At 41.2% G+C, this 27,445-nt stretch overlaps 1 protein-coding gene across 3 annotated transcripts in view; it reads left to right on the forward strand.

The window, feature by feature from the left end:
- Positions 1-27,445, forward strand: part of marchf6 (membrane-associated ring finger (C3HC4) 6) — an 87,248-nt gene that overhangs the window by 31,131 nt on the left and 28,672 nt on the right. For 2 of the 3 annotated variants that reach the window (XM_068001025.1, XM_068001043.1), the window contains 12 exons: positions 4,358-4,501; positions 6,259-6,331; positions 11,606-11,774; positions 13,264-13,480; positions 14,612-14,673; positions 16,443-16,475; positions 16,991-17,042; positions 19,262-19,338; positions 20,512-20,592; positions 21,307-21,375; positions 22,638-22,712; positions 23,570-23,704. In XM_068001025.1, coding sequence (XP_067857126.1) covers positions 4,358-4,501; positions 6,259-6,331; positions 11,606-11,774; positions 13,264-13,480; positions 14,612-14,673; positions 16,443-16,475; positions 16,991-17,042; positions 19,262-19,338; positions 20,512-20,592; positions 21,307-21,375; positions 22,638-22,712; positions 23,570-23,704 — 1,187 coding nt within the window. The remainder of the gene's footprint in view (positions 1-4,357; positions 4,502-6,258; positions 6,332-11,605; positions 11,775-13,263; positions 13,481-14,611; positions 14,674-16,442; positions 16,476-16,990; positions 17,043-19,261; positions 19,339-20,511; positions 20,593-21,306; positions 21,376-22,637; positions 22,713-23,569; positions 23,705-27,445) is intronic. The other variant, XM_068001035.1, reaches the window with a different exon arrangement.

The following is a 27,445-nucleotide window of genomic DNA, read 5'->3' on the forward strand; positions in this document are numbered from 1 at the left end:
TTCTTATGGTAAAATTGTAGTATGGAGGGCGGAGTAAACAACTGTTAAGTTGGTGCAGAAACAAAGTAAACACTAATATGTGTTTGCGAATTCTAAGTACATTCACAAGCATGAACTGAAGGGTAGGCCTGTATATTCAAGTAACGCATCTGTCACTGTTAAAGATGCAATATGGTCTCAAAGAGAGGTCAATTATTTTGAACGTGACCCTGAAATTTGCTAGCAGTAAATTTTAGGTTCCACGTCGATTGCTGCTGTGAATGACCTCAGCAGTTTGCAAACTGCTAATTCCCTGCATTTAGTGCATTGGCCTCAGGGATGAGCCAACTTAGCAGTTAAATGTCGTAACGGCCCCAGATTACCAGGGAGTAATGCTATGGGAGGTCTGCCAGTTTTAGAAACTATGAACTTTGCCTGGTCTTACCAAAAAATAACATTGATTTCATTGCACAGCAACTTGAGCTATCAATTTGAAAATGGGGTTTATAATGCAGTGTTGTCACCACTTTATCAATAAATTGTAAACAATTTTACAACACCAAGTTATAGTCCAGCAATTTTATTTTAAATTCACAAGCTTTCGGAGATTTTCTCCTTCCTCAGGCAAATGTTTCAAGATCTCCTTGAAGCCTACGCATTTATACATATTGAACAATAATAAATGGTGTTTACAGACTGCCTCTGCAACTGCCCGTTGCCAAGGCAATCACCGTGTTCAGACAGAGAGGTGTTACCTGCAGAACCTCCGAATACACATTCAATAAAAAAACAAACAGGGAAAAAAAAAACAGAGAAAAAAAAACACAGAGAGAGGCAGAAACATCCGGAAGGCAGAGAGAGCCAGCAAATGACCCATTATATTAAAAACAGATAACATTTGTTCGCTGGTGGGGTAACGTGTAGCGTGACATGAACCCAAGATCCCGGTTGAGGCCGTCCTCATGGGTGCGGAACTTGGCTATCAATTTCTGCTCGACGATTTTGCGTTGTCGTGTGTCTCGAAGGCCGCCTTGGAGTACGCTTACCCGAAGGTCGGTGGATGAATGTCCATGACTGCTGAAGTGTTCCCCGACTGGGAGGGAACCCTCCTGTTTGGCGATTGTTGCGCGGTGTCCGTTCATCCGTTGTCGCAGCGTCTGCATGGTCTCGCCAATGTACCATGCTCTGGGGCATCCTTTCCTGCAACGTATGAGGTAGACAACGTTGGCTGAGTCACAGGAGTATGAACCATGCACCTGGTGGGTGGTGTCATCTCGTGTGATGGTGGTATCTGTGTCGATGATCTGGCATGTCTTGCAGAGGTTACCGTGGCAGGGTTGTGTGGCGTCGTGGACGCTGTTCTCTTGAAAGCTAGGTAGTTTGCTGCGAACGATGGTCTGTTTGAGGTTGGGTGGCTGTTTAAAGGCGAGTAGTGGAGGTGTGGGGATGGCCATAGCGAGGTGTTTGTCCTCATTGATGACATGTTGAAGGCTGCGGAGAACATGGCGTAGTTTCTCCGCTCCGGGGAAGTACTGGACGACAAAGGGTACTCTGTTGGTTGCGTCCCGTGTTAGTCTCCTGAGGAGGTCTATGCGATTTTTTGCTGTGGCCCGTCGGAACTGTCGATCGATGAGTCGAGCGTCATATCCCGTTTTCACATTATCATTACACTTTATCAATAAAGTGTAATGATAATGTGAAAAGTTCAGGCAACAACACTGTAGTTTTGTCACTAGGATTTTGGTAAAGAGTAATGCTGGCTGTATGAAATTATGTTACTATGTCCATATGAGCTGTGAAAAATATCGAACTGTACAATTAGATTATTCCTTCAAAATTTGGGTCATGTCTGGAGGGAGCATTGTAAAATGGGATGAAATACTCTTGATTAAAGTTCAGTGATTATTCCTGTAGTCATGATGTTGGGAGCAAATTGAGCTAATGAGTTAACAAGTATCCATAAATATCATGACACAGCCGTAAAGAATATTGACTTAAATAATCTTGTGCTTGTTTTCCTAAAAGATTTGTGCCACTGTTCAGTGTGCTAATTCTGAAGTAGTTTTTTTGTGTGGTTAATACCTAAATAGTGTGCTGTTACTCCATCTAGTGGCGGGATATGAGAATGTGGCTTTAGGGTGCTTTATCCCTTCCTCGTTGCCTGACTCAGCTGGTTCCTGAGGCTTGGATGATCCTTTCATCTGTTGAATTCTGGATTCATTGTCATTATACCCATTAATACAGTAGATCTACTTTAATTCTAGCAGCTTTGTATATGGGTAGTTTTCAGGTTTTACTTCCTGCTTTAGGAAATCCAGGCTGATAAATCGGGAATTGTGTTCTAACCTCATTACATGTTTACCTAGAGTTAAGTTTTCACAGATATATTTTGGCTTATTTGAATGTTACCAAGTCCAGAGCCCTTGTGTTGTCGTCTTTTGTCAGCTGTGGCTCAGTGGGTAGCACTCTCGCCTTTTGAGTCAGTAGGTCGTAGGTTCAAGTCCCACTCCAGAGACTTGAGAAAATCTAGGCTGATGCTCCAGTGCTGCATTGTTGGAGGTGCCGTCTTTTGGATGAGATGTTAAACAGAGGTCCCGTCTGCCCTCTCGGGTGGATGTAAAAGATCCTATAGCACTATTTTGAAGAAGAGTTATCCCCGGTGTCCTGGCCAATATTTATCCCTTAACCAACATTACTTTTTATAAAAAAAACAGATTATCTGGTCATTATCAAATTGCTATTTGTAGGACCTTGCTTTGTGCAAATTGGCTGCCACGTTTCCTACATTACAACAGTGACTACACTTCAAAAATACCACATTGGTTGTAAAGTGCTTTGGGACGTCCTGAGGTCATGAAAAGCGCTATATAAATGCAAGTCTTTTTCCTTGGGTTTTTCTATGATGAGAACAGAGCTTGGCCCTTGTCAGACAGAACTATAGGTTTTCTGTCTGTTGTTGAGGTAGTAAAGAAAATAAAAATATTGTTGCATTCTTTGGAAATGAGGGACATTGAATTTTAAGCAGGTGGAATTAATAAACCTTTTTTGGTGGCAGTCAGTGGAAAGTTGACTTATTTTTAAATGTCTACAGGCCGAGCGATTGGACATTTTCAGATACTTTTATTGTCTTTGTTAATATTGTACAGTATATACCTTTTAGGTCAGGCAAAAAAATGTTTCTGTGAACAAGTTTCTGAGTAAAAGTTGTACAGATTAACAATCCCATTCAACATCAGCTACTTCTATTTTATATAGTGCCTTCAATTCTTTTTTAAAATTTGCTTGGTGCTTTACAGAAAAAGCACAGAGGTGATGAATGTTTAAAATAAGTCATCTTGATTTGAAAGAACAATCAAAGTGTCCACTGTAATGTATCCAGGATGGCAACAGATTAAAAATCCATCTCTACTTTCTCAACAAGGTTTTTCAAAAGAATGCGTTTCATATAGAGCTAGCTTACTGAAGCTAGACACAGAACAGTGTGTAAAAGGTGACTTTGTCTGAATAAACTGACTTATGCTGGACTAAAAACTTTCAGCATACCTTTTCCTGAAGTTGGCCGTAAACCATCATTATTCACAAGGTGGCACTTTCAGTTTTTTAATGCACCTAAATTTCATACGTAAATTGGATTTCTACCATATGGCCATAATATATTATCTCAAGTATAACTATCTTTGTTTTGTAAAGATTCGGCTTGGAGTTTGGTATTTATAGAAATGTGAAAAAACTTGCTTTAATGCTAAATTCCAATCTGTTTTCTATTCTGTATTTAGAACAGTTTGACAAAGTCACAAAGCAAAGTAAACCAGTACGGTTTTAACCCCATTACCCCCACCGTCAACTGGAAAAATAGATGGTCTAGTTCACATCACTGAAGCAAGACTAGAAATAGAAGGTCGGTCATAGAATCCTAGATATTACAGAACAGGTGACCATTCGGCCCATTGTGCCTGTGCCAGTGCTATTTCTTCAACTGGAGCTATCTACTCTAATCCCATTTCCTTGCTCTTTTCCCTGTATCCTTTTTTTTTCTCTTTCAAATATATATCTAAATTGGGGATTATAATAATGATTTAAAGACGCCCATTACCAGGACCTTTGTAAATACCCAGTATGGCAACAGCCTCTGTTTGATAAAATCTTCAATTTAAAAAAAATTGTTACTGTATATGAATCTCATTCTTTTGGAAAATTTTGTTGAAAAGTTAGAGGTGGATTATCAATTTGTCACCATGTTGGATGTTTTACAGTGGAAACTTTGTGTACGAAATGTCTTTCCAGAACATTAGAAATTAAAGATGGCAATAGTCTTTTAAAAATTATTTTGTCAACACAAATTTATGTTCTTTAAAAGAAACTTGTTTATTTTTTCCAGTTTATTCTCCAGATATGCCATCTAGACTTCCAATTCAGGATATTTTTGCGGGATTGGTTACGAGTATTGGTACAGCAATAAGATACTGGTTTCATTACACATTGGTGGCCTTTGCATGGCTGGGAGTCGTACCTCTCACAGCATGTAAGTACTAAACTATGTTTTGCAATATTCAGTAAGCTAGTTCCAAATCACTATTGAGACCTACAAGTGGAAATGTTATGGAATGCTGGTTTATTTTTTTTTCAATGGTTGTAGACCAGTTGATTTATTTGTTCCCTCGATACCTGACACTTGTAACCTCAAAATGTTCACGATTAAGGTTAAATTAGACAATTTAGGATATGTAGAGAGGCACAGATGAGATTGAGTATTTCAAATTTCAAAAAAAATTAATCAGGAAATTGGTTTTTAGCAGTGTTCCCTGAATGTTTTTTTGAAAAATGTTTTAGAATCCTGTTGAATAATTGTCAAAAGTCAGAATGTGACAGTAACATATCAGTGTGTACTTATGCCTCTCTGCTCGTACATTTTTGAGTGTTTTGCTCTGAACCACTGATTTTTGCAGGTGCTTTTCCAACCCTCTAATAGTTCTCCAGCTTTTGCTTTGAGCCTGTAGAGGTTGATGAGAAATGTCATAATTGAAGGGAATGTTGAGAAATTAAAATGGATTGAATTTTCTCTATCCCAGTTATATCTGCAGAAAAGGTAAACTTGCAGTTTCTAATTGCTCTACTGAGTAAAGGAGGACTTAATAAATATTTAAACACTTTTCTTGAGATTTTGTAAAATGAATTCCCTCAACAGGTCCTGGTGTAATCCATTAGATGCTAATGATATCCATGTCACAGCACTTGGGCATTGTCCTGTTTTTTCAGTGAAAGGCTCACCTGCGTTCATTTCTGCTGTGACACCTTTTTGTGTAAACCATTAGTATCTTTTTTCTCACCTTTCCTACTCCCCCGTCATAACCTTAGCATAGAACAAGCGATTAGTAGCATCAGTGCGTGCAGGAACTGGGTTCACATCACAGATGTGGAAGAATGTTCTGTTCTTGGCAATGGGATTTCTGCAGAAACTCGAGACTGAGGTGGCGCAGTGGGTTAGCACATTGCCCTTTCAGTTCTGAGATGTGAGTTACATCACAACTAACATGAATGGGCTGAAGGCCACTTCTGCTGGAAACAAAGGGTCCTATGTGAACTTCATCTGGTAGTCTGAATCAAGTGGGTCCACAGCAGAAAGAATTACCTATAGCTGGCAACTAATTACGATATTGCTTGGGTTATGAGAATGACTAGAAAATAGGATTTTTACGCTGTATCTGTCCTGTGACCTGCACAAAGTGTATTTGATGTTGCCAGTGGATGTCAAAAGTCTCCAGCACTGATCGCTTTCACGCGCTCTCGCTCTCACTCGCCTCCCCCCCCCTCCCTCCCCCCCCATGTGTGACAAAATAATGTTTTCCAAAAGAATCTAAAGGAAAAATGTTAGCGCATATATTTTCAAGATAAATTCTCCCAAAGTCTGGGCCTGGCTTGGGCCAATTCCTAGTTGATGCGTAGTTTGTATACTTTGCCTCTGTTTCTTCAGTAAATATTTGTGACTCAATTATACTGTGATTGTTTTGGGTAACAATCTGTAATATGCTGTATTGATTAGAAAAATATACTAAGATCTAGTCCATCTGGTCACATTTTGGTAGAAATACAAAGTGCTGAGAGTGGTATAATGTTCAATGTACGCTTTTCAAGGGGGGAAAGAAATACCATGTTTTGGGAGTAAGTGTAAAAAGATATGGTTTAGAAGAGATTCTCTTGTGTAAAAGACACCCATTATGGGTTACTTCAAGTGCAGATCTATACTGACCTTTCACTATCTCTTCCTCTTTTTCTATCAAGGTCGTATTTACAAATGTTTGTTTACTGGCTCTGTGAGCTCACTGTTGACACTGCCGCTAGATATGTTATCCACGTAAGTTTACGTATCTTGGCATTTGTTTTTTTTAAAACTAGTAGTTTGAAGTAATGGGCTAGTTTAGAGAGCATATCTGATTTCACAATATAGTGAAAATACCAATGTCACTGCTCTCTAGTCATGAACTGATTTGAATTTAGGGATGTTCTTTAGTATATGATTCATTGGTGGCACAATCTTATTTTTCAGTTCCATGTTTATAGATACATTTTCAAAATTGGAGAAATCGTTCTATACATTAAAGGGTAGCATTTACTCATACATGTTTTCTGACTAAATACTGGTCAGAATTTCAGTTAAAGAAAGAACTTGCATTTATTTAGCATCTTTCACATCATCAGGATGCCCTAAAGGGCTTCACGGCCAGTAAAGTACTTTTGAAGTGTAGTCACTGTTGTAATATGGGGAATTACAGCAGGAGAACTGAAAAAGGAAATAAGAGGGGCAAAGAGAGTGTATGAGAATAGATTAGCAGGTAACATAAAAGAGAACCCAAAAATCTTTTATAAATATATAAATAGTAAAAGGATAGTCCAAGGAAAGGTGGGACCGATTAGGGACCAAAAAGGAGATCATCTTTGTGGAGGCAGAGGGCATGGCTGAGGTACTAAATGAGTACTTTGCATTTGTCTTCACTAAAGAAGGGGATGCTGCCAATGTCACAGTAAAGGAGGAAGTAGTAGAGAAATTTGATAGGATTAAAAATAGATAAAGAGTAGGTACTTAAACGGTTGGCAGCGCTCAATGTAGTAAAGTCACCCGGACCAGATGGGATGCATCCTAGGTTGCTGAGGGACGCAAGGGTAGAAATTGCGCAGGCTGTGGTCACAATCTTCCAATGCTCCTTAGATGTGGGAGTGGTGCCAGAGGACTGGATGATTGCAAATGTTACACCCTGTTCAAAAAGGGGGAAAGGGATAGACCTGACAACTACAGGCCAGTCAGCCTGATGTCAGCGGTGGGGAAACTTTGAGACAATAATCCGAGACAAAATTAATTGGCACTTGGAAAAATATGGGTTAACAAATGAAAGCCAGCATGGATTTGTTAAAGGCAAATCATGTTTGACTAACTTGATTTGAGTTCTTTGATGAAGTAACAGAGAGGGTTGATGAGGATATTGTGGTTGATGTGCATATGGACCTTCAAAAGGCATTTGGTAAAGTACCACATAATAAACTTGTTAGCAAAATTGAAGACCGTGGGATTAAAGGGGCAATGGCTGTATGGATATGAAATTGGATAAGGACTAGAAAGCAGAGAGTAATGGTGAACAGTTTTTCAGACTGCAGGGAAGTATGCAGTGGTCAGTATTGGGACCGCAGTTTTTGATATATAATAATGACCTGGACTTAGGTATACAGGGAATAATTTCAAAGCTTGCAGATCATACTAAACTCGGAAATAGTGAGGAGGATAGTAACAGACTTCAGGAGGGCATAGACTGGTGAACTGGGCAGACACATGCCAGATGAAATTTAACGCAGAGAAGTGTGAAGTGATTCATTTTGATAGGAAGAATGAGGAGAGGCAATATAAACTAAATGGTACAATTTTAAAGAGGGTATAGGAATAGAGAAACCTAGGGGTGTATGTACACAAATCTTTGAAGTTGGCAGGACAAGTTGAGAAGGCTGTTAAAAAGACATATGGGATCCTGGGCTTTATTAATAGAGGCATAGAGTATTAAAGCAAGGAAGTTATGCTAAACCTTTATAAAACACTGGTTAGGCCCCAGCTAGAGTATTGTAGCCAATTCTGGGCACCATACTTTAGGAAGGATGTCAAGGCCTTGGAGAGGGTACAGAGGAAATTTACTGGAGTGGTACTAGGGATGCGGGACTTCAGTTACATGAAGAGGTTAGAGAATCTGCGATTGTTCTCCTTGGAGCAGAGAAGGTTAAGGGTAGATTTGATAGAGGCTTTCAAAATCATATGAAGGGTTTTAATGAAGTAAATTAGGAGAAACTGTTTCCAGTGGCAGAAGGGTTGGCAGCCAGAGGAGACAGATTTACGGTAATTGGCAAAAGAACCAGAGCCGACAGGAGGGAAAAAAATTTTAAGCAGCAAGTTGTGATGTTCTGGAATGCACTGCCTGAAAGGGAGGTGGAAGCAGAGTCAATAGTAACTTTCAAAAGGGAATTGGATAAATACTTGAAGGGAAAAAAATTGCAGAGCTATGGGGCAAGAACACGGGAGTGGGATTAATTGGATAGCCCTTTCAAAGAGCTGGCACAGGCATAATGGGCCAAATGGCCTCCTTCAGTGCTGTATCATTCTATGATTCCATGAACTGATTTGTGCACAGCAAGCTCCTACAAACAACGACAAGATAAATTTGTTAATACTGCCATCAGTTACAAAGTTTTTATTTGTTTTTAGTGCTGTATTGTAGTTTGTTTACTTTTTGCTTTTTGTGTGAGTTACAATAAGTGACTACTTAATCATTTGTCAGTTTTTTCCCCCCTTCAGAACTGTAATTTAATTTTGATTTTAAAAGGTGTCTGATGCTTTAATAATCGATTTTAATGGTGCTGATTGAGACACAAATGTTGGCCAGGACAAGCTAAAGAATTGATCAACCTCCTCCCCAAAAAAAAAATTATTGCTACAACTTGTGGTTTTGTCCCCTCACTAGTGGCCTTCCTAAGACTAGCTGTATTGGTTATAAAAGAGAAACAGACCTGTGAAATGAAGGGTCAGTCAGCAAGTACCTGTCGTACCATTAGGAAATATTGCAATCCATCTCCAGCCTGGAAGCTGATCTGGAAGGATCCGTCCAGTAAGAATTCACTATTGGCGAGTAAGGGGAAGTGAAGAAATTCGGCATTCCCCATAACATCACAAACCTGGTCGTACATCACTTGCAGGATTGCCATTGTGATGAGTATAGTAGGTACAGCACAGCAGGAAGCCATTTGGTCTATCGTGCCTGTGCCGGCTCTTTGAAAGAGCTATTCAATTAGTCCCATTCCCCTGCTCTTTCCCCATAGCCCTGTAAAATTTTTCCCTTCGGCATTTATTCAACTCCCTTTTGAAAGTCACTATTGAAACTTCCATGACCCATTCAGACAGTGCATTCCAGATCATTACAAATCACTGCGTCAAAAAAATATTTCCTCATGTCACCTCTGGCTCTTTTGCTGATCGCCTTAAACCTGTGTCCTCTGGTTACCCACCCTTCTGCCACTGGAAACAGTTTCTCCTTATTTACTCTATCAAAACCATTCATGATTTTGAACACCTCTATCAAATCTCCCCTTAACTTTCTCTGTTCTAAGGAGAACAATCCCAGCTTCTCTAGCCTCTCCACATAACTGAAGTCCCTCAACCCAGGTGCCAGCTTTGTTTCCCTGTCCAAATATAATGAAATTATAATTCTCAACACAGATGCCATTAGCTTAACAGTTTTTGCTCCATTCGTCTCAGCGTGTTAATACCGTATTCATGCTATTAGTCAGTATGCTGCCAAGGGAATGAAAAATTCATATACCCTGTAATGCTGACTGTGTTAAAAATGCTGCTGCACTCCTTCGACTATTAGCATTATGTAGCAGTATTTGTCATCTTTGAACAGAACTCAATCTTACTGTGGTACTTTTATTTTCCCTTTCTTCCCAAGTACAATTACAAAAATCCATCTTTTATCAGTCATGGCAAGGTAGTCTTGGGAAATCAAGGATCTGAAAAAGTTTGTGGGTAAATCCTAGTAACTGGCACAAGTTGTACACTGCAGGCCTCGCTGGTCTGAAACAAGTTCTGATGTCTCTCTTCAGCTAACCATAACGCTTTTCAGAGTCTGAATGACACTGACCTACGGACATTCTGGCCTCTGAAACTGGGTATGTTCAAAGTTAGCCCAGTGTGAGTCGACTTGCATATTTAGAATCATAGAAAGGTTATAGCACTGAAGGAGGCCATTTGGCCCATTGAGTTTGTGCCGGCTCTATGCAAGAGCAATCCAGCTAGCCCCACCCCCCTGCCCTATCCCCGTGGCCCTGCAATTTTTTTCCTTTCAAGTACTTATCCAGTTCCTTTTTGAAGGTCATGATTGAATCTGCCTCCACCATCCCCTCGGGCAGTGCATTCCAGATCCTAACCAATCGCTGTGTAAAAAAAAGTTTTTCCTATGTCACCTTTGGTTCTTTGGCCAATCACCTTAAATCTTATGTCCTCTAGTCCTTGACCCTTCCCCAATGGGAACAGTTTCTCTCTATCTACTCGGCCTAGACCCTTCGTGATTTTGAATACCTCTATCAAATTTCCTCTCGCCCTTCTCTGTTCCAAGGAGAAAACCCCAGCTTCTCCAGTCTATTCACGTAACTATAAAGTCCCTCATCCCTGGAATCATTCTAATAAATTTCTTCTGTACCCTCTCTAAGGCCTTCACATACTTCCCAAATTACGGTGCCCAGAACTGGGCACTGTGCTCTAGCTGTGGCCGAACCAGTGTTTTCTAAAGATTCATCATGACTTCTTCGCTTTTGTACTCTATGCCTCTATTTATAAAGCCCAGGATCCTGTATGCTTTTTTTAATTGCTTTCTCAACCTGCCCTGCCACCTTCAACGATTTGTGCACATATACCCCCAGATCTCTCTGTTCCTGTACCCCTTTTTGAGTTGTGGCTTCTAGTTTATATTGCCTCTCTTTTTTCCTACCAAAATGTATCACTTCACACTTTTCTGCGTTAAATTTCATCTGCCACTTGTCCGCCCATGCCATCAGCCTGTCTATATCCTCTTGAAATCTATCACTATCATCCTCACTGTTCACAATACTTCCAAGTTTTGTGTCATTTGGAAATTGTTCCTTGTGCTCCCAAGTCTAAGTCATTAATATATATCCTAGTACCGACCCCTGGGGAACACCACTGTACACCTCCCTCCAGTCCAAAAAACAACTGTCCACCACTACTCTCTGTTTCCTGTTACTTTGCCAATTCTGTATCTATGCTGCTACTTCCCCTTTTATTCCATGGGCTTCAGTCTTGATGACAAGCATATTATGCAGCACTTTATCAAACGCTTTTTGAAAGTCCATATACACCACATCCTATACTTAATGGGAAGACCCATTCAATTCCGATGTAGGGCTGCTGTTTTTGTGAATTGTTAAAACTTCACATTACTTGTGTGAGCCACATGATGTGCACAGATTTACTCAATTGAAGTTGGATCATAAGTCTTAAATTAAAATTTCAAACCGCTTTAGCTGTAGAACTGATTCTGCATGTTTAAACTTTTGTGATCTTTCCTGATTATATTTCCAGAGAGAATCTGCTGGCAGACTCTTTGCAGGGTTGTTTTGTGGTAACATGCACACTGTGTGCATTCATCAGCCTTGTCTGGTTACGAGAACAGATCGTACATGGTGGAGCTCCACAGTGGCTCGAACAAAATCAGCCCCAACCGCCCAATGGAATTGGACAACAGAATGAGGTAAGGGCTATAAAAATCACCCCAAGTTACATTCTTCACTGGAAATAATCTGGTATTTGCTCCAAAAATAACAGAGCGCCAAACAGTGCTCACCGTTATTTAAGGGAAAATGGAACAGCATCTTCCGGCGAGCGCACATGCACAGTCAAACGCGCAGATCTGGAAGTTGCTCTACGAGATTCCCTGCTCGTTTGAAAGCTGCAAGGGAAGGACTGCTCGCCAGTGAAATGAATGGACTGGCATGAAGTTGATGCACTGCCCAGCTGGAAACAAACTAATCTACACTGAAGAGGGTACATTGGGTTTTTTAGGTCTAAACTAACTTTTAACAGCGTGGTAAGTCTTAATGACTGCCAAACAACCTCTCTGTCACTGAAAATTAACTTCTAAACATGTGGCGTCTCATTCCTTCTGATTTTTTGGTGATTTATAAAATCTCCAATAATTCAGCATTTCATACCCTCTCTCTTTATTTCGCTTTCTCTAACTGTTGTAGCTTGCACTTCCTGGTTCTGACTGCGTGGCTTGTCAAAGATGCTTCAATCTGATTGGTTATGGGGACAGAGAGATCCTTTCCCTGTTCACAAAGCTCAGATTCCCAGGAGAGGACGCTCCACTTAGAGGAAATTCCCGCCCTAATGCCTGTGGATCATTTGTGGGCGAGTTTAAACCTAATGAGTGGCGGACACCGTTCCTTCGCTGCTCAGAGCAAATTCAGGGCCAATAAGTATGAAGATTGACGGTGTGACTGAATATTTGGATCCCATGTGCTTTTTCCCCACCCCCATAATATACTTGCATTACATTGGTGACTTCCTTATGCTGGCCGCAATAGTTCACGGATTAAAAACACAGAACTGTCAAATTTCTATTTTCTTTTCTCATTTTTCATATCAATTCATTTTACATGTTTTTAAAAAAATAATAATAAACCAAGATCACTTCAATTTTATACACTTTTATTCCAGATACTAACCCATCAGTCCCAAGCAACCTGATCACTGGGCAATGCATGAATTGTGGCCAAAAACTTGTATGCCACTTTGTGGCATTGCTCTTTGTAATGCCAACTGGCAACATGGGACAACAAATCTAAAACTTTTTTTTGGTTTGGTAATCTTATTACAGTAGATGATTTAATTTAAAAGTGGCAGATTGTAAACTATATTATGCAGCTACAGAAATTTAGTCTGGATTTTGTTAAACAGAGCCAAGTGAATTTGTTTCTCTCCCTTCTACTACTGTAAAAGTAATGTCTAAGCAACAAAGTTGCTGCATTGAATATAGCACCCTGCTTTTAGCTAGTGCTTTGGTTTGTATCTAAGCCTAATCAAAGACATAAAGTTGAGAATTTCAACGTAAATTTACCCGTCACTCCCCCGCCACACCCCCCCCCCCCCGGATAAACTTCACAGAAATTTTATGGTTATGCGGTAAACATTTAATTTTTTTAATTTGGTGTAATTAATAAACATTTTCAATCCTGTAGCCTCAAGCTGCTCCAAATGCTGCAGCCGAGAATCCCCCTGTTGCTCAGCCAGCTAACCAAGCAGCGGAAAACCCAGCAGCGGCTGCCGGGGCTGCCCCTGCAGCAGCAGAGAATGTCGACGCTCGGGCAGACGAAGGTGAGAACGAGGACGATGAGAATGATGATGAAGATGATGCGGTGGTAGAAGACGGTGCCGATGCCAACAATGGTGCTCAAGGTAAGATGGGTAAATCGGTGACCTGAGCAGGGTTGGTGCTGGGTGCGAGACTTTTTTTTGTTGTGAAACAGTTGCAGACTTTTTCCCACATTAGCTCACAAAGCATGCTTCATTGTTCCATGATGTGGAGATGCCGGTGATGGACTGGGGTTGACAATTGTAAACAATTTTACAACACCAAGTTATAGTCCAGCAATTTTATTTTAAATTCACAAGCTTTCGGAGGCTTCCTCCTTCCTCAGGTGTCCAGTAAGAGATCAATCAAGAGGCAGCCATCTGGCTCTGTTTGCAGCAGCCTTCCAGAATCAATGATTGCTGTGACACTCTCCTTGTATCCCAATCACCTAATCCCTGATATCCATTTAATTGTCCTCCTCTGTGCTCTACCCAAAGCCAGGATGGCCCTTCTCTACTATGGTGCCCAGATTGTACATTAGTGCTGCCGGTAGGGATGAAACAGTGCTTTATGCAAGCTCACTGTTCCTCCTGGGATATTCCTTCTGTCCCTCTGGCTATATGCCCTAATATTTGTTTGTGGTCTTTATATTATTGCACAGTTGCTTCAACACGCTGTCAACCAGTTCCTCTAGCTCCCTCTCCTATCTCCTGGAATTATTACTATTTATCTTGAAATGCCCACTGTTTATTCCATTTACATAATCTCATGACTTTACATTTGTCCACATTAAACGATATCTGCCACTTTTCAGCCTGGTTCCCCAATCTATTTGAATCTCTATATTTGGTCTACTTGTTCCTCGTTATTTGCAACTGCCCCATCCCCCTCACCACCCAGTTTTATATCAGCAAATTTGGACAACTTTATTTCTGCCCTTCCAAATAATGTAAGTACAATGTAAGGTTTGATGCACTCCGAGGCACCCGTTAATCACCTTCACTTCATTTGAGTCGATTTCTGATCAGCTGCAAAAGCCCCTCCTGCCGCGCCGCCCCCCCCCCCCCCCCCCCACTCTATTTCATTCAATCAGAAAAAAATCTCTTGACAAAACAGTTGACGGGAGAATTAAACAGTACAGTACCGTAGGAGAAAATTGTAAAAATGTAATATATTTGATAAATTTATTTTTTTGGGTTCAATTAATGGATTAAAACTATTTTGTCTCCCTTCAGATGACATGAACTGGAATGCACTGGAATGGGACAGAGCTGCGGAAGAACTTACATGGGAGCGGGTGTGTGGTCACATAGTCTACTTTCAAAGTTTCTTTAGTGAAAAGTTATTTTGTTGAACTTAAAATTGACTTTCAGTACGTGTTTTTTTAAAAAAAAAACAGATATGTTCATTGCAATAAACAGTTAACAGTAAATTGTTGCCTTAGCAGCAGTAGGGTGGGTGGCAAGAATGTATTTTCATTTAAAAATGCATCTTTCCCTTGACCCCGCCACCTTATAAAGACAACCCAATCAGCTCTGAATCTTTAATTGCATTGAAGCTCCTGGGTGGTTGTTCAGGTCTGGGGAGGGTTCCAATCCCTGCTGTTAGTGATGGGCATCTGATGGTGGACCTGTAGTATACATTTGGCAGACTTGCAGAAGGCTAGTTTCTCATTATGAAAAGTTGGAATTGATAAAATAATTTTATTTGAAAAACTAATTGTTACTACTGATTCAAACAGGCCAATTCTTACCAGTTCACCTTTGTTCACTTCCACATGCACAGGAACATACTACAATGCTAATTTTGTTAGAGAGCTACATAAATCACCTAAGAATGTGGTAGGCTGCATACCATGTAAATTTGTGCAACCTTTCTGTATTTGGACATAGCCCATGCTGCTGTGTTGTACTTTTTCTTTTGTTTTCTAGCTTTATGCTAAGTCTTGGTAATAAAAGATGTTTGAGGCTTGAAGATGGTTCCTAGCCTGAATTTTTAGCTGGAGTTCAGGGTGTGTGATTCAAGATGAATGGATGGATGTACTTTTCTTCGATTATCAATGCAGTCAAGATTGATCTCAATATGGACCCACTCCGGGAAGTCTAGTGCTCGTTGTGAGGCTCTGTGAAGGGGGTAATGAACTAAGGATGCTTTTCTTGCTCAATAGAGTGGATCGGCCTGGGTTTAGGTGAGACTGGAGGTGAAGTAAAACTATCTGAGTGGAGCATGAACTACATCTGTGGCCAGTCTGTGTAAATATGTGGGGCCAAGTGAGCGAGAGTGCAAGTGTGTTGCTGTGAGGTGCAGTGTATTTGTAGAATAAGAAAAATAGCAAGTGGTGGGAGGAAGTTTGGAAGAGCCATAAATTGTTCAAAATAATCTACATTTCTTGTTTAAAACTAATTACCTACACTACTTAGCTATACCGTACCTTGATGGCTGCTGGCCAACGCAGTGGAGGTTTTGAGAGTTGAGGTGCTCCATGGTAGTATTTGATCGACAGCCAGCAACTGCAGGCAGACTTTACTTTTTACATTTAACTGTACTTTATCAGCTATTGTAATCAGCTGACATTGTTTATCATTGATAACAGTGCTACCTACAGCCATAACTAGTATGCAGTTGACACTTTTATAATGCATTTTCCCTTTGAGATACTATGACATGGGACTTCTCGGTGCATTTTGAAATGGAATATTGCAACCCACTCAGAAATTTGGATATGTTTTATATACAATCTACTGTTAATTCAAAGTTGCTTCATTCAAATTACTGGATAATTCATAGTGCCCTTGAAAGGGTTATTGTGCCACTTAATGCAATTGCTTAATTTGAATTACTGGATAATTCATTTTTTTTGAGGGGGACAAAAAATAACTTCCAATAATCAAGAGTAATATTGATAATTTTTAAGAAACAAAAATTAAAATGTGACAACAGAAGGAAGTAAAATCAATGGGAAACATTTATTTGTGGAGCAGGCTCAAGGGTCTGAATGGCCTACTCCTGTTCCTATGTTCCTATTAACATGCATGTTGTTTAAACTCATTCCTTTCTGTTTGACAGATGCTTGGATTGGATGGTTCACTTGTATTTCTGGTAAGTTTAATAAAGGCTAGTCTAGTATTTCTGGTAAAATGATTATCTGAGCATGCTCAAAAGATGGGAGAGAAGATTGAATTTGAAGTATTTTGAAGTATTCTCAGCCTGATGCGAGATGGTTTACAATTTAACAGCAATGCGTAAAAATACTCACTTCAATTCTGTGCTTAATGGAATTTACTGGTTCGTGGTTAAAAATGTACAGTTTTTGCACTAATGTGATGGTTAGCTGACATAAAACTGGGATATTTTCATACTTCCATATTATCAAATTTATGTGAAGATAGCCTGGTCAGCAAGAGAGTCAATGAATAACATAACCCACTTCGCTGAAAAAACAAAATTACTTATGGTTTGTGTACCTGTAAATATTATGTCAGTAATACACCTCGTTATTTAAATGTGATCGTTAAAGATAGCGAGGGTGTAAAAACATTACCGTTTAAAAGTCTATTAGGAGTAAAGCTGTGACCATTTTAAAGTTAACGAATGACTTTGTATTTTTCTGGCAGGAGCATGTCTTCTGGGTGGTTTCTTTAAATACACTGTTTATTCTTGTGTTTGGTAAGTGCCTCCTAATCTAGAGTTATTGTATGTAATTATGAAGTCTTGAAACTCGAGTTGCTTACGGTGTGTTTTTTCATGTACATTATCCGCCCACAATACTTTAATGCTGCTGTTGGTAATATCCCAGAGCTTAACTCCTGAATCAACTATTACCCCCTCAGAAACCGGAACACGGTGTTGATTCGATGCACAAATGTGCAATTCTATGAAGGATGTCATCAGTTTTCCTTTTAATAGTTAGTTATATTATTTTTATATTTGGTGTGTGTGTGTAATTTATTACACCGAAGAACATCCCAGCTCTATAATATGACTGTAGTTGTGCAAAAAGAGTTGCTAGTGCCTGAGCTATGTTTTAAGCTTAAACACCCTCCCACCCCCCACCCCTACCGGTAATATTTATAGGGTTATTTTATTAGGTGTTTGTTACCCGAGATGAGCAGTAACACAGTGACGACACACCACAGACGTTAAGAAAATATTTTGATGCTAATCAGGTTTATTGAACAAAACCCAAGAAGTCCACATTTCTAGGGCTAATGGTGTAGCATATGCTGTGTCTACTCTTGTGTGCACTTTTGTGGCAGCTGACATGACAGCAGTCAAATTGAATGGGTTGTTTGACAAACTTGCCCAAGAATCCCCATTAGGCAAATAATAACTAATTTTAACTTAACTTCCTGTACTCATACTGGATTGCTTTCAATAAATTAAAGAATAAAAACCTTGGGAGATGATGTGGTCTTAACATGTTAATTATCATGAACATGTACATTGGGCCATTTTTGGCAAATCTGGTCGTCAAACAGAGATCTTATTGCTTGTAAACACTAAAGTAACATTTTTATTTTCTTGTCCAATTTTTGTCCCTCCCTGTCTCTCCAGAGGTAATTGACTCCTTTGCCGGAGTACAGTTCCACAGGCACCAGACATCCTTTTATGTACTTTGTCCAGTGATTCAAGTGTAAATCTTAATAGTGTGGTAGGCTGTTTAACTGTAGGGACATCACAGCCAGGTCTGATTCCATCCTCTCACAAATTCACTTCCAGTAGGGATCGCTGCATAGCAATTACTATTAAGAATCCTGGCTGATGTTTTCTATTCCTTTTTTATAGTGAGGGTGCGGAGGACAATTTTACTGCTATGGATGCCTTAGTTGAAACTAGCTAACTCGGCACAGACTAAGAATAGAACACTAAACCTTTCCAGTCTGTGTGGCCCAGCTAAATGCTGGATAAACTTGCTGTTTCATTGGAGGAACCTATTTTGTGTGTTTTAAATGCTCTTAAGTTGAGCAGTTTTGGGTGATTTCCACAGTCTTTCAGGGAAGCCATTTTATGAATGTTGTTCGTGTTTGTTGTTTGCTTTTCTGCCTTTCATTGCTATGATGGATCTAACTGCAACTGCTTTTTTTGTTACAAAATTGAGCACAAGAATGTGAAACAAGGCAGTGGGAGGAAAAAAATCACTTTGCTTAGAATTTCTATTTATTTGACACAAAACTTTGAGCACTCTTTTAACTTTAAAGAGTGCAGAAATGAATATTTTTTTTTAAATGTACAAATTTAATAATCCTGTCATTAATGGAATCTCCTAAATATTCTGAATTATTCGTTGCTTTATTGGGGAGAAAGTCAGCTTTTAAAATTGAAGTTGGGCATACTCAAGGTAAAGGAGCTCCTTGCGGGGCACTTTTTGCTACCCAGTGTCCTTATCAAATCTCTCGGGTCAGGTGCAGCATCATTTAGTGCCATGTAAAATGCCCGTTGCTCTGTCCCAACAATGTGCCTCTGCCTCCTGCTGCACTAGTGTGGGTTTTCAGTTTCCCACACCAACTATCTTTGCTGTGTAAGATTGCCAACCTATTGCCAAACTGAGCTGAATCATGGCCTGTTTTGTGCTGTGGGCCTGCACGCACTTAAAAACTGGGTAGAGACTGCTCAAATGCACTTCAAACCAGCAGAAAGAAGAGACTTATCCTTTCAATCTGGGTTGGATTTGTACTCCTCGAGGTGAAAGAACAAAGTGCTAACCCACTGTGCCGAAGCTTTATTTTTGTCCTTTTTTTCTGGTTGACTTATTACAAGCTGAATTTCTCCTTTTCAAACAAAAATGATACTGTGTAATAGTTTAAAGTTACAACATAGATATGGAGCAAGAGACAAAACATGAGTACCAGGGTACTATTCTGTAACATTGGCTTTGTACATTTCAGCATTCTGTCCTTACCATATTGGACACTTCTCAGTAGTTGGTCTGGGTTTTGAGGAGTATGTAAGTACCAATGATACGGTGCGTGCCTTTTGAGAAGACTTTATATGAAATTAGTCTGATAAGCTTGTAATAATACGTCTGTATTGTGTGTTGTATGCTGTGTAAACTTGCACATATGTTTGTTTTATTGTATTATGATCATGTACCATGGTAATCAAGGACACCACAGTGAATGAACGGCCTGTCCCATGAAAAATGTTTGTAGATTTTTGGTGGTTTTTTTTCTTTAAAGCCAAAATACTTCTAAAAGTTTGGTACTGTTTAGAGTGCAGTGATGTATTTTCCCCAGTGCACTTCCTATTTTGTGTAGCATTTTTTTTAAAAAGTGCAACTGAAAGACATGTGTTTCTATGAGCGTGCATTTTAAATTATTTTTCTCCTGGCTTTTTTGCCCCTTCCTGAAGATGGCTGCTCATATTGGGATACCGTTCCGTGTGAGCTAGCGGCCCTCTAGGACCTTGCCCAAGTCACCATTCTACATGAGTCTGGATAGTTGTTTTGACCTTTCAACCACTGGGGCATCACAAGCAGTGCTGCCCAAACATATGCATATCCAGCAGGAACATTGGATAGCAATCAGAGTGCTATCTCTATCTCTATCTCCCTTCCCCCAGCTCTGTTCTCTTCTCCCTCCATCCATCCGTCCCCCGGCTCTGTCTTCCTCCTTTCCCCCACCCCCCTGGCTCTGCCTGTGTTTACCCCATTCTGATGTCTCTTGAATTCCTGCATAATTGCATATTTCTAAGCTTATAGGTGATATTGTCACTAGGTTGATATAAGTACTTTCAGTGTAATTTAAAATATGAATGCTATAAATGTGGAAATGCAGTAAATTATAAATAATCAAAACAAGTTGATATTCTCATCCTGTTGAATGTTTGTCTATGAAATGCTGTGGGTCACATCCTTTTATATTGAAATGAAAATCAATGGACAGTTAACTTGCTGACGTCTTGTGAATTGTTTTCCAAAACATGATCTGGAAGGTAATGGTCACCATTACAAAGAGAGATCAATAACTATATTAAAATTCTTGGCACTTGGAAAGAATTAGAGGGAAAAAGTGTTTGGTATATAAAGGTGATTAGTCTGTCAAACAATAGAGCCTATGAGTTTTAATGTTTAAACTGCTTTGTTATTTTGTTGTGGTAAATTTCTTGCGCACTGTACCAATTGGTGTTGTTTTTTCAGGTTCAAGCCTCGCACTTTGAAGGCCTGATAACAACTATAGTGGGATATGTACTGCTGGCTATGACTCTAATAATCTGTCACGTATCCTTTTTACCTAGCGTTCAAAGAATTCTGTTTTAAGAGCTCCAAGTAATAATGCAGACTTCATAACCAAATGGTAACAGTTGCAAGAGCTACCTGATGTTATAATGTGCCAGCAAATGCTGCAGTGAATTGTGCCAGCTGTACTAGGCTGACAGATTGAGCACCTCGTGATACGAGCATTTCCAAGGTTGATGGTTGGGGTGTTTCAGGATTCACAAGTGCAGGAGAATTATTGGGGTAGAAATTGGCCCTCGTTGCACATGTTTTCAGAGAGGAAAACGGTGATTAAAAGGACCATTTTCAGGACGCGAAGTCCCACGCCCGATCTGCACGTGTTACGGACGGCACAGTATTCATAAAGGGGGCTTTACAGTCATTCCAGGTGGCTGCCTAAAACAGGAGTTGGTCTCCCTATTTACATATGTACACCGCCTAATGCCTGTTTTAGGACCCCCCCTCGTCACAATTGGTTGGTGACCAGCAGAGCAATTGCCTGGCCTGCTCCACTTAGGATTCTTCAACCTACGAAATGCTAGTACATTTAAAATGTAATCAATAATTATTGCTGTGGAGCCAGGAGGAACAGGAATGTTCCCCTGACTCCACATCACTCGTGATTGGCTATTGCCGCTCTCGGATACAGGTTGTACAGATTGTGCTGTTTACATAATGGAGTGTTTGGTTGCTTTTGCTTAACTTAACTTTACACAGGGCTTGGCTGCACTGGTGAAGTTTCAACGGTCTCGACGTTTATTGGGCGTCTGCTATATTGTTGTTAAGGTATTGTTGCATTGCCCCAAAGGTTACAACCATCATTGTGTTTTGTATATGTAAATGCTACTGGACTTTTTATTTATGTATGATAAAAATAAGCAGTTAATAACCATAAATATTTACCTTAAAATTGCTCCATCTACTCACTTTAACCCCATTGCATTTATAATTTTTTTGGAGATTTCAAAAAGCTGTGCTTTTTATTAAAATTACACATTGAAAACATTCAGTATTATATACTTCCCTTTGAATTTGTGTTGCCATTGGTGGTAATAACTTGACCCCATCAGAATCTGCACTTTGTAATTGCTACCTAAGGAAGGATATACTTGCCTTTAGAGGGGGTGCAACGAAGGATCACTGGATTGATTCCTGGGATGAGAGGTTTGTCCTGTGAGGAGAGATTGAGTAGAATGGGCCTATACTCTCTGAAACTTAAAAGAATGAGAGGTGACCTCATTGAAACATACAAGATTCTGAGAGGCTTGACAGGGTAGATGCTGAGAGGCTGTTTCCCCTGACTGGAGAGTCTCGAACTAGGGGGCATAGTCTCAGGATAAGGGGTCAGGCATTTAGGACTGAGATGAGAAGAAATTTCTTCACTCAGGGGGTTATGAATCTTTGGTGCTCTGTACCCCAGAGGGCTGTGGATGCTCAGTCGTTACGTATATTGAAGCTGAGATAGATAGATTTTTGGACTCCAAGGGAATCAAGAAATACGGGGATTGGGTGGGAAAGTGGAGTTGAGGTCGAAGATCACCCATGATCTTATTGAATGGCGGAGCAGGCTCGAGGGGCTGTATGGCCTACTCCTACTCCCGTTTCTTATGTTAAAGCCACATACCAAGAGCATTCTGGTTTTGGAGCACAGGCTTAAAAAAGATTTTTGAAGAAAGTTACAGCCAGAATCATTTTTTAATAATGGCCTTTTTTTTGTCCGAGAACACTGAGTGGATGGCCTGCCTCCAGGCCACTAATCACATTCTTAGGCTGCTGTAGGGATTTTGTTTCTGCCTTCACAGGGAGACACTGGCCTTCCTTCAACGCCGCTGATTTGAGTTTCCAAGATTGTATTTTTCCATTCTGTGGCACTGCAGGCACCCAAAATAATTTTTAACTAGAATTAATGATAAGAAAAATTGATCAAACATGCATTTCAGAATTTGCTAATGGAGTTTCTTGTTGAAGATTGTGTCTTTAACCAATAATCTCTGATGTACAAAAGAATGCATTACATGCTACTTCAAGATTTTCTTTTTTTTTGTTAGGTGTCCTTACTGGTAGTTGTGGAAATTGGTGTATTCCCTCTTATATGTGGCTGGTGGCTTGACATTTGTTCACTGGTAAGTAGTTTTTCTCATAAGGAGCTGCTCAGTGATTCTTTAGAAGATGTTATGGAGTAGAAGACTGGCCTAGTTGAGAGCCTGTGAGAGCTTTTAAGAATTATTTATATTGTCAAACATCTCGCAAAAATGCAAAGCATTCTGGACACTTTGCAAAAATGCAAAGCATTCTGGAGGAAATTAATGCTTGATATACATTAATCAATTTCAATACATCGTAATATTTTTTGGGAGGGGAAGCAAAATATTTTCTGCATTCTTCTATAAAACTATTTTGGTGCCTAAGCAAGCTTTTTTGTTGAACCCTGTCCTTCTGACACAGTGCTAGTGTAGCCATCACTGTTATATAAACGTACAACTGTAAGCAGTTGCTTTCCTTGTCTTGATGTCTAATATGCAATTGGATTCTACTCTCTCTTGTCGTAATGTTCCAAAGTGCATCCCATTGACGGTGTCTGAGGGTACTAATGCACAAATGTATAATTTAACCTAAAATTTCTCAGGTCTACCTTTAGCAAAAAGGTAGGTGTTTACGGGACAACAGAAAATCAAAAATAAGATTTCATCATTACCTTTTCAGATTTGCTCAGCTAAAAGAAAACTAACATCTGTAAGTGGAGAGAGCACATAGAAATGTAGTGGGACTTGATCCTACAATCTTGTTTTCCTGTGGATGAAACCTGGGATCTTATTTGTACCTTTTTAAATGGTTTTTGAATAGTATGATGGGTTTTGGTCTGTAATCGTCATTTTTTTGCTTGAATTAATTTTTTAAAAACAATGTGGGCTCTGTAATAAACTGCAGATTAGTTGCACAGATGGATATGGCATCATGCTGGTTCTAATTTGGTCTGTAGGAAATGTTTGATGCTACGTTGAAAGATCGAGAGCTGAGTTTTCAGTCTGCACCTGGAACGACAATGTTCCTACACTGGTTGGTGGGGATGGTCTATGTGTTCTACTTCGCATCTTTCATTCTTCTACTCAGAGAGGTGAGTTAATCTAAATTCAGATATTGGTAGACTTGAGATTTTGCTGGGATTTCTGAAATCAAGTTACTGACCCCTCATTTAGGAGGGAGGTGAAATGTAGTGGCATGCACTCAGTTCTCTGATGTTAGGGACGAGCCTCACAACCCATCTCAGTACAACTTCAGTGTTTGAATGTCTCCCTTGTGTCTCAGTCCATTGTTTTACCCTTGCATAGGGTGAGCACAGCTGGATACTGCTACTTCTGTGTAGTACATACGAACATACATACGAATTAAGAGCAGGAGTAAGCCATTCGGCCTCGAGCCTGCTCTCCCATTTGATAAGATCACAGCTGATCTGATTGTGACCTCAGCCCTACTTTCCCGTTTACCTACTATAACCTTTGACTCCCTTGTTAATCAGGATCTATCAAACTCAACCTTAAAAATATTCAATGACCCTGCCTCCACCGCTCTCTGGGGAAGGGAATTCCACAGACTCACGACCCTCTGAGGGGGGGAAAAAATTCTCCTCATCTCCGTCTTAAATGGGAGACCCCTTTATTTTTAAACTGTGGCCCCTAGTTCTAGTCTCTCCCACAAGAGGAAACATCCTCTCAGCATCTACCCCTTCAAGTCCCCTCAGGATCTTATATGTTTCAATAAGATCACCTCTCATTCTTCTAAACACCAATGTATACAGGCCCAACTTGTCCAACCTTTCCTCATAAGATAACCCCCTCATCCCAGGAATCAGTCGAGTGAACCTTCTCTGAACTGCCTCTAAAGCAATTATGTCTTAAATAAGGAGACCAAAACTGCACACACTATTCTAGATGTGGTCTCACCAATGCCCTGTACAACTGTAGCAAAACATCTCTACTTTTATATTCCATTCCCCTTGCAAGAAATATCAACATTCCATTTGCGTTCCTAATCACTTGCTGTACCTGCATACTAACTTTTTGTGATTCATATGCTAGGACACCCAGATCCCTCTGTACCTCAGAGTTCTGCAGTCTCTTTCCATTTAAATAACATACTGCTTTTCTATTCCTCCTGCCAAAGTGGACAAGTTCACATTTTCCCACATTATACTCCATCTGCCATATTTTTGCCCACTCACTTAACCTATCTATATCCCTTTGCAGACTCCTTGGGTACGATTTTCGGATGGTGGAACGGGGGCAAGGGGGGCTCCTAAAATCGTGCAAATCCAGAGCAGGTTCGGAGCCTGGCTCCAACCCGCTGACCTCCAGGTTCCCAGTGACGTGTTCGGGTGCGCGCGCGCGCCTCCTGAATGCGGGAGTCCCACCGGCAATTAAAGCCGGCGGGATGATAATTTACATACTTTTACACATAGTTAACGTACTTGAGATACCTGATTGAGTGAGTAGACATTTTGGCGGGGGAGAATTTTGACGGATCCTCAGCATGTTTCCTGTGCTGTGGGAAACACTCCCTGTTGCAACAGGCGTGTTTCAGCCAGCAGCCAGTGGGAGATGCAAATGATTATTTGACAGGTAGGGAGAAAACCTCATTTATTGCAGCTGGGCACTCTGTCACTTCAGACAAAGTTTTGGCTGCAAGACCTTTGTGTTTTCACTCAAAATTCTTACTTTCCACCCAAAACTCTGCTGTGCAAACATATTTACCTACTTTGTGGGCCCCCTCAAACTCTCACCGTCAGGATGGGGGGTGCCATGGCTGCGTTCATCACATCATCCGAAAACGAGCAATATCACCAGCCTTGCCAGGCACGACGTCCACCTCCGCCACGTGGAGCTCCACAACGTAGTGCTGCGCCACAGGCACCTGCACAAGAGCACGGAGGGCAACAACAGAGAGAGCGATGTTGCGAGGGTAGTGCCTCCTGCGACAGAATCTACAGACTGAGGCTCAGCTTCCTGGACCTCTCTGAGGAGCAGTGCATACAGAGGAACAGAGACAGTCGTCAGGTAGTCGCAGACATCTGCAGCCTCCTTCATGCCAAGCTGCTCCAGGCTGGGCCGAGCAGCATCTCCTTACCTGTCACTGTCAACGTCACCACTGCCCTCAACTTCTTCCCCTCCGGATCATTCCAGGGTGCCACCGAAGACATCGCCGGGGTTTCAGTCGTCTGCACACAAGTGCATAAGGCAGGTCACCGATGGCTCGTTTCGCAGGGCTTCGCACTACGTCAACTTCCCCATGGACAACCTCAGCCAGACTGAGAGGGCAGTGGGATTCCACGCAGTGGCTGGCTTCCCAAGGGTGCAGGGTGTAATCGATTGCACCCATATAGCAATACGAGCACCTTTTTTTTAATTCATTCTTGTGATGTGGGCATCGCTGGCAAGACCAGCATTTATTGCCCATCCATAATTGCCCTTGAGAAGGTGGTGGTGAGCCGCCGCTGCAGTCCGTGTGGTGAAGGTTCTCCCACAGTGCTGTTAGGAAGGGAGTTCCAGGATTTTGACCCAAGTCGGGATGGTGTGGGATTTGGAGGGGAACGTGCAGGTGGTGGTGTTCCCATGTGCCTGCTGCTCTTGTCCTTCTAGGTGGTAGAGGTCGCGGGTTTGGGAGGTGCTGTTGAAGAAGTCTTGGCGAGTTGCTGCAGTGCATCCTGTGGATGGTACGCACTGTAGCTACAGTGCGCCGGTGGTGAAGGGAGTGAATGTTTAGGATGGTGGATGGGGTGCCAATCAAGCGGGCTGCTTTGTCCTGAATGGTGTTGAGCTTCTTGAGTGTTGTTGGAGCTGAACACATCCAGGCAAGTGGAGAGTATTCCATCACACTCCTGACTTGTGCCTTGTAGGTGGTGGAAAGGCTTTGGGGAGTCAGGAGGTGAATCACTCGCCGCAGAATACCCAGCCTCTGACCTACTCTTGTAGCCACAGTATTTATGTGGCTGGTCCAGTTACGTTTCTGGTCAATGCTGACCCCCAGGATGTTGATGGTGGGTGATTCGGCAATGGTAATGCCGTTGAATGTCAAGGGGAGGTGGTTAGACTCTTTTGTTGGAGATGGTGATTGCCTGGCACTTGTCTGGTGCGAATGTTACTTGCCACTTATGAGCCCAAGCCTGGATGTTGTCCTGGTCTTGCTGCATGCGGGCATGGACTGCTTCATTATCTGAGGGGTTGCGAATGGAACTGAACAATGTGCAATCGTGAGCAAAACATCCCCATTTCTGACCTTATGATGGAGGGAAGGTCATTGATGAAGCAGCTGAAGATGGTTGGGCCAAGGACACTGCCCTGAGGAACTCCTGCAGCAATGTCCTGGGGCTGAGATGATTGGCCTCCAACAACCACTACCATCTTCCTTTGTGCCAGGTATGACTCCAGCGACTGGAGAGTTTTCCCCCTGATTCCCATTGACTTCAATTTTACTAGGGCTCCTTGGTGCCACACTCTGTCAAATGCTGCCTTGATGTCAAGGGCAGTCACTCTCACCTCACCTCTGGAATTCAGCTCTTTTGTCCATGTTTGGACCAAGGCTGTAATGAGGTGTGGAGCCGAGTGGTCCTGGCGGAACCCAAACTGAGCATCGGTGAGCAGGTTATTGGTGAGTAAGTGCCGCTTGATAGTACTGTCGACGACACCTTCCATCACTTTGCTGTTGATTGAGAGTCGGACTGATGGGGTGGTAATTGGCCGGATTGGATTTGTCCTGCTTTTTGTGGACAGGACATACCTGGACAATTTTCCACATTGTCGGGTAAATGCCAGTGTTGTAGCTGTACTGGAACAGTTTGGCTGGAGGTGCGGCTAGTTCTGGA

The sequence above is a fragment of the Heptranchias perlo genome, chromosome 2 (genome assembly GCF_035084215.1).
Source record: "Heptranchias perlo isolate sHepPer1 chromosome 2, sHepPer1.hap1, whole genome shotgun sequence".
Classification (NCBI taxonomy): Eukaryota; Metazoa; Chordata; class Chondrichthyes; order Hexanchiformes; family Hexanchidae; genus Heptranchias; species Heptranchias perlo.